Genomic DNA, 12,394 nt, shown 5'->3' with positions numbered 1-12,394 from the left:
GGTAAAATGCCCAGAGTCACACAGCTAGTAAGTATTTGAGGCCAGATTTGAACTCTGGTCTGCCTGATTCCAGATGCAGTGCTCTATCTAGCATCATGTTAGGGACACTTAAAAAAATTAAATGAAAACTAATTACTTCAAAGTCTAGATGCTAGATATTATAGTAGGGAACATCTATTTATATAACATAGTTATGTATACTAAAGATAAAGAAAATAGAAAGGAAAAAAAAGAGCCCTGTAAGTGAAACAGAGAGAAAAATACAAGGAAAGGAGGAAGAGAAGGAGGAAAAAAAATAGGAAGAAAAGGAAAAAGGATGATTAAGAGGAAAGGAGGAAGGAAAGAAGGAAGAAAGAAAATGCAGGAAAGACAAAGAAAAGAAGAAATTAAGTACAAAGAAGGAAAGAGTAAGGGATGGAGAGAAAAAGAATAGGAAGGAGAGGGAGGAAGTGAGAAAGAGAACATCTATTTATATAACATAGTTATGTATACTAAAGATAAAGAAAATAGAAAGGAAAAAAAGAGCCCTATAAGTGAAACAGAGAGAAAAACACAAGGAAAGGAGGAAGAGAAGGAGGAAAAAAAGAGGAAGAAAAGGAAAAAAGGATGATTAAGAGGAAAGGAGGAAGGAAAGAAGGAAAGAAAATGCAGGAAAGACAAAGAAAAGAAGAAATAAAGTACAAAGAAGGAAAGAGTAAGGGATGGAGAGAAAAAGAATAGGAAGGAGAGGGAGGAAGTGAGAAAGAGAGAAAAAGTGGAAATAAGAAAGGAAAGAAGGAAGGAAGGTGAAATGAAAGGGGAAAGGGAGGAAAGAAGGAAGGAAAGAAGGAAACAGAGATGTCAATGATAGTAGAAAATGAATTTGGAAAATTCTCTTTTAAAGGAGAATTCTATAAAAGTGAAAGCTGGCAGCTGGGAAAATATCTTTTGTCAAACTATTCAGAGAGAGAAAGAGAACAGAAGGTTGAGGGGCACTGATATCAGCTGTGTCTCCCCAAGGTGCAGGACTGCTGTCTAGCCCTGAGACAAGATGCCTTTGAAGTTCAGTATAATAGTCTACATAGCAAGACTTAGAAGTACAAGTCCCTAAACAGGGTCCGAACTTTCCAGAATGCAAAATCTCAAAGAATCCAACAATGTCAGAAAAAGGACATTTGCTTTTCAAAGTCTTAAGAAAATTAACACAAGTAGTCTAATCTTATTACTGGCTCCCGAGAGTCCGAGGACCTTATTACAGATTTTTGTTCTCAGTCAGTACATATTGTTTCCCCTGTGGGGTATACAAAGCCAGAAGCCAGAAGGTATATGCTACAGTCCTTAGACCTTGAAGAGGGAGGGGCCATTTTTCATTTGATTGAAGACATAATATTCCCAGAGTGGTCTGAGAGGAAATCAGGTAATATAAAATGGGGAAGGTACCACGGTGTCATCTGAGTCACTCTCTCTGTTGACCTTGAACTGAGGGGTAGCGAGCTTGGACATTTTACAGCATCATAGACTTAGAACTAGGATGATCTTTCAAGGTCACTTAATCCAACTCTCTAGTTTTAAAGATGGGGAAACTGAGGCTTGGAGAGGTTAAGTGATTTGCAAGAAGTCACATAGCTAGTAAAGAATTTGACTCAAGTCCAATGTCACAAGTGAACCTTCACAATCCAGTGGTATATCCTGGTCCATAGCTCAGGAGATATTCTTTAGATTCCAAGTTTTGATATGATATCCTGTCTGCTGTCAAGGAACTCCATATCACAGAAGGAAGAAAAACCTAATACTAGGCTGTGTGCAAAAACTACATCCTGTCTTTTGTGACCATTGACAGGTCAGTGGCGTTGTATGGACTTGCATGTTCAATGAGGTTAAAGCATAAAACAAACCTTTAAAAGCCCAACAGCCTCCCCAATTCTCTTTCTTATAAACATCCGATCCCATAAGCTTTATATGCTTTTAGATGTAAGTGACTCTGAATTATTAGCAACTCTGTGTCTTTCATCTTTAAGACTGACATTCTACATTTGAGGTCTCTCAGGAGGGAGAGACTATTATAACTATTTTTTTTAACCAAGAGAATTGCTAATGGTTTTCCTGGCCAGGGGTGTCTGGGGAAGGGAGGATGGGAAGGGATAGGAACAATCTCTATAAATATTCTGCCCATAATGAAGGCTTAAGCTTTCTTCTCTCTAATGAAATTCCTTCAAGGTCTACTGACAGAATCACTATACAATCCTCACATTAAGAAAAGAGGCAAAAACAGTCATAATCTTTTCCTTTACCTGTTTTGTTCTCATTTTGGAATCTGACGACAGATTGTTGTAGGTATAATGGGCTTGTGTGACTCCACAAAAAAGGACAGCCACTATTCCTGAAATTCAAAGACACAAGAATTAGCTCTGATTTTCTTGTTTCACCCAGCCTGAGCCCCAGTAATCTGCTTGATAAGCCATTGGAGGGTGTTAAAATTTCCATAATGCTAATGCTAAAAATTGCAATAATTTTGGGAGACATCTTGGTGTCATGGAGAGAGGAATGGATTAGAGTCAGGGGACCTGGCTTGAAAGCCTGATCTTGTCATTTGCTGTGGGTTAGTCACTTAATCTCTTGTGGCTTCTGTTCCCTCATCTATTAAAAAAAATAGAGAGGTCAGGATGGATGAGCTTTTATTTTCTGGTCTTTTCTAGTCTAAAACTATGACTTTAGGAAAACAGATGATGAAAAATAGTTCTTTCTGAGCAGATATTATTTCATTTTGGGTCTTTATAACTCCAAAGCCTAGAATGCCTTGCGTAGAGAAAGCATTTAATAAATGTTGGTTGGTTTTGATATTTACTCTTCTTTCCCTTCAACTCAGTAGGATAAGTCATCTTTTAGATTATCAGTATCAAGGATATCCAGAGAACAGTTAGGGGTGGGCCAGTGTCAGCTGTTATTTGGATGGTTTATTTGAACAATACTATCTTAAAATTTGCAAAGCACTTGATATGTAAAATCTCTATTTATTCTTATAAAAATCCTGGGAAACAGATTCTATAGTCTCTATTTTATTGAGGAGATTTAGAGATTTTAAGAGACTTATCCAATATCATACAGCTAAGAAATGTTGGAGATAGAATTTGAACTTGCTTTTCTTTCATGAATCCAGTTTTCTGTTCTCTATAACAGCTGGCTGTCTCTGTTAATGATACTTCAAAGATTAGGGTTCTACAAATGGTCAGTCTTTGTATATAAGTGAAACCTCAAATAATTAATGGGTTCATTTAAACTATCATACATAGGCTGGGATGCTGACAAATATACATTCAGTTTTCAAATGCCTTCTTTTTCCTCTCCAAGGAGGTGGGGTGGAAACAAATAAACAAAAACAAAGGGAAAATGTCTTAATACTTCATTTCACAGATTTATATCCAAATTTGCCTTTAACAAAAAAGCATTAATTACAAATAGTGTACTTGTGCTAGATGCCTGGACAGAAACAAATTTTAAAAAGATGGTACCCTCCTTCAAAGAGCATCAATTTTTGTCATGTTCTCCACAGTGGGGGGAATAAGTCATGGAATAAATAGGTTTAAAAAATTAAGAAATTTAGGTAGAAGGGAAGAATATAGAAGATGAAAGAAGTCAAATTTAAAGAAAATAATCACTTGGACCAAAAAAAATCTAATAGATCAAATTTTTGATAATTCTTCAGAATCTCAAGATATGCCCTCAATTCTTCAACTTGGACTGATTTGTCAGTAAGAATGAAAAGCAACTGAACTCATATGTAGATAGTAGGATTATCACAGATTGACAGGATTTTAAAGTTATGTCACTTCGGAGACCAGTTAGTTTATTCTACATATGACCAAGAAACATACCCATAATATCTCTGCTGAATGCTGATCCAGCTTTTGTTTAAAAACTTCAAGTGAAGGGAAACCCATTGCTTACATTTTGTGTTTGGATAGTCTTAATTATCACAATAGAATTGTACCCCACTCCAAGAAATCTAAAATTTTCCCCTTTGAATTCTTCCACATGATCATCCTTCTAACACAAAGTCAGCTATAGTCACCATCCCTTTTCCCTACCCTTCTCATAGGCCAAATATTTCCAGTTCATTCAAGAAAAATATCATACTAAAAGAAAGAAGGAACCAAAATACATGCAAAATATGTGTGTGTGTGTAGGTCAGGAAATGACTCATCTAGGAGATGGTGTTTGAGCCAAATCTTTTTAGAAATGAATTTTAAGAGGCAGAGGGGATGAGGGAAATACATTTTTAAAATGTGGAAGACATTTGTCACCAGATTGGCCAAAGACTGACAAAGTTTTAAGCCACAAAAGCTGTGATCTGAAAGAGCTACTTACCATGAGAAAAGAATTGATCTATCCAAAAATGGAATTATATATAATTCAAAATGACAGCTCAACTTTCTTAAAGTTAGAAGACTACACACTATGAAGGTTTGCCAGAAATATATATTCAGCTATTGTTCAAAGAGTTTTGTTCTGTAAATTCTTCTCTTTTTGGCTCTTTTTTTAAGGAATGTTAATCATAAAAGAAAAAAAAGCAGAAATACTTATAAAATTATATTTTACTCCACAAAATGTCTATAAAAATAACTACTTTTCTAAGGAAACTTTTAAAGTATTAAATTACTTTCAGGTCTGAGGGTATGAGGATGCTCAACATGGCTCCTGCTTCTTCAACAAATGTGTCTTGACATTTAAAAATATTATTATTCTTTTGTGTTTGTATATTCTGTGGCCTGTTATAGTTTCTAGGTAAAACAGAATAATTTACCAATAAACCCTATCACCTTTATGACAATTTTTATCCTATGCTATCATTCTATTGAGCCATAAAGAAAGGTATGAGTCAGTGAAAAGATAGCATAATTTCCTGAAAACAAGCCAATATGGCCTAAGGGGAAAAAAAAAAAAACACCAAACACTAAGAGATAGCAAATATACTGTATCTCCTGACATCCACCTATTTCTCTCAGATTATTTTTACTGCTCTAAAGCTTGGTTTTTAGTGTATGGATTGACCAGGGAGCATGAGGACATCATGATAAGAGACAAGGACATTCGGACTCTGCGGTAGTAGAAGCATTAGTTACCCCCATTCATGTCTCTCTTCTAGTATATTTATGTATATGTTTTGTTTTTACTGTTCATAGATTACTACCTCAGTATACATCTTTGTGCTGAAATAATTGTCATCTGGCTGACTATTAAAAATAAATACACAGAGCTTGTGAGCTAAGGTTTTAGAAAAGCACGATGAACCTTAGATAGCTACTTAAAACCTGCAAGTAAGATTGGATAGATGGAATAGATAATAAGAAATGTTAAATGTTTAATTCTTACAATATCCCAGGAAAGCAAACAAAAATATAATGCTAACAAATTACTCTGAGACAATGAGAATATTTCTCTTCATAGCACCCAGACATTCAATTCTTAACATATATGTAAATGGATGACAAACATTATTGTTATTAATGTTTTAAGGTTGGGACCTGACTTTAAGAGCAATAAATTATAAAGTATACGCAAACCTTTTAGTGTTTGTAACTAAATAAAACTTAAAATGCTATTGATTGAACATATTTAATGATGTGCATAAAGTTATTGTATTGGATAAAATTAAACATAAATATTGTTTGTCAAAGCTCTCCCCCTAACCTCTTCTTTTCTGTTCCATTTCTCTTGGTAATATCATCCTCTCCCATAGATTCCACAGTAAATAGACTCTGTGTAGATGCTTCTAAAATCTTCAACCCTGAACTTTCTCTTATATTTCAAATGTTCAGTATCCACAAACTCCAGGATCTTTCATTTGGATGTCATACTTGGGACTTCAAAATCAATATAATTTAAGAAAAATGTTCTTCTTTCTTTGTCCATTTACATGGATATTTAAAACCTGACTTTGAATTTGACTGTCCTTCACTCTCACTTACTGATCTAAATATTACTAAATCCTGTGTATTCTGACTTCATAAGGTCTCATATCTGTTTTCTCTTTTCTACTTCCCTTGCTGCCAGCCTTGTACAAAACCTTAGGATATCTTGTCTAGACAATTGCCAAGGTCTCTCTGCATTTTCTTCTCACTCCAGGATATATCTGTTCTGATCCATATGAGACTAGTTTAATGCAGATATTTTATCATAGACATCTGTCCAAAATTATTCTATGGCTCGAAATGATAGAATATTAATGCCAAAGGTCTCATTGAGTTGATCTATTCTTTCTAATGAGGGAGAGAAAAAGTGAATATCTATATACACTCTATATCAGGCTCAATTGAAAATAATAAACAGAGGGAAGAAGCTAGAATTAAATCTTCATCAAATCTACATCAAAATGGTTCACTAAGCCTTGGATGGGCTAAAAAATGAGTTGATGGAGAGGGGGAAGTGATAACCCACTCTCTTCCTACTGCTTACCAGGTAAAACCCAAGCTCACAAGTATGGATTTCTAGGCCCTTTATAATTTGGTACCACCATGCCCTTCCAGCATAACCTTGCCCCAGTCTTGCTGCAGGCACTTTTTGTTCTAGCCAAACTGATCAAATTCACTCACACCTGTTCAAATTCCTGTGCTTTATCTCCTCTGAGACTTTGCACACTTTGTCTGCATCCAGAATGTCCTTTTCCCAAAGTCCTCCCTGTCCTTATGCTCATAAAATGCCACTCTGATCCAGTCGGTCAGAATTTAACTTTTCTCCTTACCTCATATAGCACTTTGCTAGGGTCTTAGAGGTACTTTGGTCCCAAATTTCAGAAATTAAGCTGAACTGAAAAAAAATTTCTGAGAAATCTCTTCTTTTAATTTTTTATTGTATCATGAATCCTTTGGTGCTTTGGTAAAGCCCATACGTATGTTGTTTTTAAATAATTGGAGAAAACGATAAATTTCAGTTAAAGGTTAGTAAAAATAAATGTCATTTCCCCCATAATATCATGGATCCTTTGAAATCTACCCCTAGGTCCATGGATCATGCATTAAGGAATCCTGATCCAATATCATCTCCTAATTATGCAAATGAAGTAAATGAGGACCAGATATGGCAAATGTCTCATAACCAAGGTCAAACAGGAGAAACCTAAGTTATCTGACTCTAAACCCAGCATTCTCTTTTCTATTAGTCTTTCAATTTTGCCTTGGCGTTATTTGTTTCTCTATTTTATCCTTGTAGCTCTTAACTCTCTACAGCAATGAAAAACATGTTTCTTATTTTGTATGTCCCTTCATGCCCAGTCCAGTGTCTTTTCTATAACAGCTGCTAAAGAAAGATGTGTTGAATCAAATTGCATCATAAGCAGTTCACATGAGTGATTATAATTAGTTGGCATAGTAATAATGTTTTTACTACATTCAAATCAAGTTCATAGTTTCTCTTTTCTCTTAGCTCTCTGGGATCTAAAAACAACACTGATAGTGACAGTTTTCTCTGACACATATATAACTTAATCCCTATCAAATACACATTTTAAAGAAGGAAGCATTGGATCCAATTTCCCAGCTGTCAGACTTCCCTCTCTGACCTCCCACAAAGACCCAGTAAGGAGGATCCTCAAATTCTCTGAGTCCTCCCTGATTTTGTATCCCATTCTGAGAAGTATATTTCTGGTAGAAGAGAAGGGAAGAGCCAATACATATTTATAAAGCACCTATTATGTGCTAAGCCCTTTACAAATATTATCTCATTTGATCCCCACAATATTTCTTTTGGGGAAGATGCTATTATTACCCCCATTTTATAGTTAACCTGAAGCACACGGAGGTTAAATGTCTTGCCCATGGTTGATAGCTAGTAAGTGTGAGGTAGGATTTGAACTCTGGTCTTCCTAATTAGGTTGAGGGCTCTATCCACTACACCACTTACTACCAATAGAAGTAGCAGAACTAGTCTCAGGAATTCTAGAATGCTATACAAGGGTCTGAGAGCATGCTCACAAAATGGGAGCTGATGGGAAGATATAGCCAAGAGTTGGGAGGAAGAGATATCAATGCTTCGTGACTTCCATAATTGAGGGGAACATCCACAATGATGAGAACACAAATCATACCTCATACTAAAAACTGGATTACTGTGGCAGATACTGGGATAAAAAATATTTCTTGCCCTCAAGGAGCATAGAGGGCAGGAGATATAGCATGTACGTAGTGAAATAAATCAAAGATAATTTGAAGAGGGAGAGGTCACAAAGAACTGAAGGGAGGTCACAGAGGAAGATCAGGATTCTGAAGGGTATTGATGAAGAGAGAGCTCATTTCAGGCATAGAAGAAAGCCTATACAAAGAGACACGAAGAGAAAATGAAATACTTCAAGGGAATTGGCGATGAACTTTATGTTGGCTGGAACATACAGTCTGCGAAGGGGGTAACATGAATTAAGTCTGGCATGTGAAGGGGGAGAGAGCCAATCATGGGGAACTTGAAATGTTAGACTGAGAAATGGAATATCCTAGAAGTGGTAGAGTTTTTTGACCAGGAAAGTTATATGATCAATACTGTGCTTTAGGAAGGTGATTTTGGCAGCAAAGATGAAGATGGATTAGAGAAAGGATAGAATGGAAGCAGGGAAACCATTGAAGAGGCCATCAAAGTAGCACAGAGTAAGGGGTGATGAGGGCATGCATTAGGATGGCCAATTTGTGAGTTGAGAGAGAGGGGTGGAATAAAAGTAAAATTGTGGAAGTAATAATTCACAATGGAGAGTGAAGACTCAGGGCTCATTCTGAGCTGAGGTGAGGTGTCTGGAAGGGATGGTGATATCCCCTCCCCAAATGGGGAAAATCTGAGGAAGGTCTGATTTGTTTAATATTGGAGGTGGGAGAGAGATGGCAAATTCCATTTGGTATCTACTAAGTTGGAGATATAGCAACAAGACATCTAGGTAGAGATGAGAGCTGGCAACAAACGGCTGACATTCAGAAGAGATAGATGAACTGGGCTTTATATCTTGAGTTTGAGGCTGTGTCATTGATATACCAGCCTTTTCCCACTCATTGATATATATCATTGACATATAACACTATGTTGTTACTCCAAGATCCATGTTCCTTGAAACTGAGACTTTAAGGAAGATAGGGAATAAATCTGTTAATTTGATTAGTAGAGAGATGATATTCCCAGATTAAGAAATGAAGATTGATATCTTCTCCACAAGTTATGGTCTTAAGAGATATTTGCAAAATTGAGAGGATAAATGATTATACATACAGTATGTGACAGAGGAGATATTTGAAAAAAAAACTTTGTAGCAAGCTCTCTATTAACTATACCACAATGCCTCGGGGGGCACAGGTACCAGTTGAAGACCAGCTGAAGAAAACAAAAAAGCTCCTTCCACCCCAAATCCTTGTAACGTCTTTACCTTATTCTCATTTTCTCATCTTCACTAATCTCTCTGCCTTGCACCATCCTCTCAATGGATTCTGAACAGTGACTCTTTCATTTAGTTTAGACCATTACCTATTTCATTCCCTAAGGTATATCATAACTCCCCTATCCTACTTGCTCTAACCAGGAGACCCTCTTCTACCCAACTGTGTGATTACTTATCCCTTGCCTGCTTTACCCAGACTACTTTGTTTTCTTGCCCCAATCTTACATTATCTATTGGCCCTTAATTCCCAACAATTACAAATAAGAACATTTAGAACTATTAAAACAGTCCTAAACATTGTCTTTTATTTTCCTAAAATAAGAGGGCAGAGCCATCCTATCACAAATTGAAGGTATCTTCTGAAATCATTTTCTCCTCTGAAAGAAAAATTTGATAGGAGCAATAATTGGGGCAGCTGTGAGACACAGTGTGTAGAGTGCCGGACTTGGGAGTTCAAATCTGGCCTCAGACACTAATTAGCTGTGTGACTCTGAGCAAGTCACTTAACCCTGTTTGTCTCAGTTTCCTCATCTGTAAGATGAGCTGGAGAAAGAAATGGCCAATCACACTAGCATCTTTGTTGAGAAACCCCAAATGGGGTATGGAGAGTCAGATGTGACTGAAATTACTGCATGCTAATGAAGATGCTGATGAAGAATGCTGATGCAGAGAAACAGATGAAAGAAGTTCAGGCCTAAATAAAATGAAGAGATGATCCTAAAAGAAACTGGATGATAACCAGAGCTCTTGTGTCTAATACTGCAGTTATATTCTTACAATGGGCTCACAGTACACAGTAAGTCCATAAAAGCAGTGGCTATAGCATTAACCATTTAGACAAGTGCAACAAACCCATAGACAATAGATTTTGAAGTTGATTGGAAGAGCTGTTTTGAGAAAGCACAAAAAGGTTCATTGTTAAGTCCAAAATAATTGGCAAGCAAATAAATTTTGGAAAGAACAAGATGAAGTCCATCCATATTAAATTTTCTTTTTCTTTTGATAAATAAAAATTTTTTAGGGGCCAAGCTATAAAGAAAGTCAAGAGTAAAAGTAACTCTCTGGAGTTAACAGGGTGCTATTACTATGATGAGCAATGATGTCTTGGTGACCTGAAGGACTAGAATGTCATAGTTACTATATGATCATTGGGTGTTGCTGCCTAGCAAGGGACAATAAGTAGCTAGAATAATATGACCTAGCAGTTAAGCCAGGACCACATGCCAACCTGAATGAGATCATGAGAAAAACTGATAACATATTTTCTATGATATATGCAAATAAAGAGGAGGTGACTCTATTACTTCAAATTATAATCAAATAACAGATTTTTAGAGCTTATCTAGGGCAATCCCTTCATTTTACATAAGGCTTAGATAAATTAACTGAAATGACCAAGGTCATATAGGAAATAAATGTTTGTTATGAGATTCCAACTCAGGTCTTCTAATAATATATTAATAAATATATTTCTAGGCACAAAATTGTTCAGTTTTTTTCAGATGTCTGACACTCTGTGATCCCATTTGGGGTTTTCTTGGCAAAGATAATGTCATAGCTTGCCATTTCTTTCTCCAGTTCATTTTACAGATGGGGAAACTGAGGCAACTGGGGATCAGTGACTTGCCCACGCTCACACAGCTAGCAATTATCTGAAACTAAATTTGAACTCGTGAAGATGAATCCTCCTGACTCTAGCCAGTGTTCTATCTAGTTGCCAAGGGCTCATTACTAGTTGTCATTTTTTACTACTCACTGTCACACACTATATCCAATCCGTTGCCAAGGGCTACTATTGCTACTATTATCAAAATATCTCATGAACAATCCTCTTCTCTTTTCTGACACAATCACCACCCTGGTACAGGCCCTCATCACCCAGGCCATGACTAAAGCCTGCTGGTTGGTGTCCCTAGCTCAACTCTTACCCAATCCACACTATTATCTTCTCAGTTGTCAAATCAATCTTCTTAAATCTGTCCTAAAACACAGAACTGACCAATTACCTCCCATTCAATAAACTACAACTTTTGCCTCCAGAATCAAATACAAAATCTTGTTTGTCTTTTGAAGCCCTCCACATTTGTAAGCCTTCCCTACACTTCCAGTTTTTTTTTTTTCTGTTTTGTGAGTGTGTGTATATATGTGTTTTTAATACGTTATTTCCCTCCGTACTCTATGATATAATTACTCTGGCTTCCCCTGAATTTTCTCTCAAGGTAGTCCATATTCCAACTTTGATGATTTTTAACTGACTGTACCGTAATCTGGAACACTCTGCCTCCCCATCTCTGCCTTGTGGCTTTCTTCAAGACTCAAGTAACCTTCCAAAGGAAACCTTTCCTAGTCCTCCTTAATCTTAGTGCCCTCCCTCTGAGACCATTGATCCTGTATATATCTGTAAATGGAACAATTAATCCTGTATATATATATACATATATGACAATTAGTCCTGTATATAACTTGTTTGCACAAAGTCAATTTCAAGTCAACCACCCCATTAAACAGTGAGGTCCTTGAGAGTAGGGACTACTTTTTTGGAGGGTGATAAATTGTTGGTTTGACTGAACTGGACTGGACTGGACTGGACTTACTATGGTAAGATTACTTTAGGGCAAAGCAAAAGAATTCATTCTTCTCCAAATAGAATAATTTTTCCTGATGGAAATATCTTTTTATTCACTGATGTAATAAAACAAACAGATGGTAATATTCAGTACTGGTCAGATAGTTATAAGATATTCTGCCTAATTCACAGCTCAATGACTTGAAAAGGATGCAAAAAAACTTGGAGAGGGTTCAGAGAAGAGTTGTTCCATGGAGTTATAAGGAGGGATTAAGGAAATGTATTATTTAACTGAGAAAAAAAAGTAAGACTAGAAGGATCTTTCAAAAAACATGAGTTATTATAAAGGTTTAGATGGTTGGCCAGTTTCCATTTTTCCACCAAAGATAAAATGATTAGATAAAGAAGAAACTTTGTTTTCTGTTTTCATTTTATTTTAATATGGT

General features: G+C 36.3%; 1 protein-coding gene across 1 annotated transcript in view; it reads right to left on the bottom strand.

The window, feature by feature from the left end:
* The window catches only part of SLC9A9 (solute carrier family 9 member A9), a 707,151-nt gene that overhangs the window by 342,993 nt on the left and 351,764 nt on the right, over positions 1–12,394 (bottom strand). Inside the window, exon 9 of the mRNA XM_074298418.1 lies at positions 2,271–2,359. Within this exon, the coding sequence (XP_074154519.1) occupies positions 2,271–2,359 (89 nt within the window). The remainder of the gene's footprint in view (positions 1–2,270; positions 2,360–12,394) is intronic.

Source organism: Sminthopsis crassicaudata, chromosome 3 (genome assembly GCF_048593235.1).
Source record: "Sminthopsis crassicaudata isolate SCR6 chromosome 3, ASM4859323v1, whole genome shotgun sequence".
Lineage (NCBI taxonomy): Eukaryota > Metazoa > Chordata > Mammalia > Dasyuromorphia > Dasyuridae > Sminthopsis > Sminthopsis crassicaudata.
Note: the sequence above shows the minus strand (reverse complement) of the source record. Positions and strands in the feature narration are given on the sequence as shown.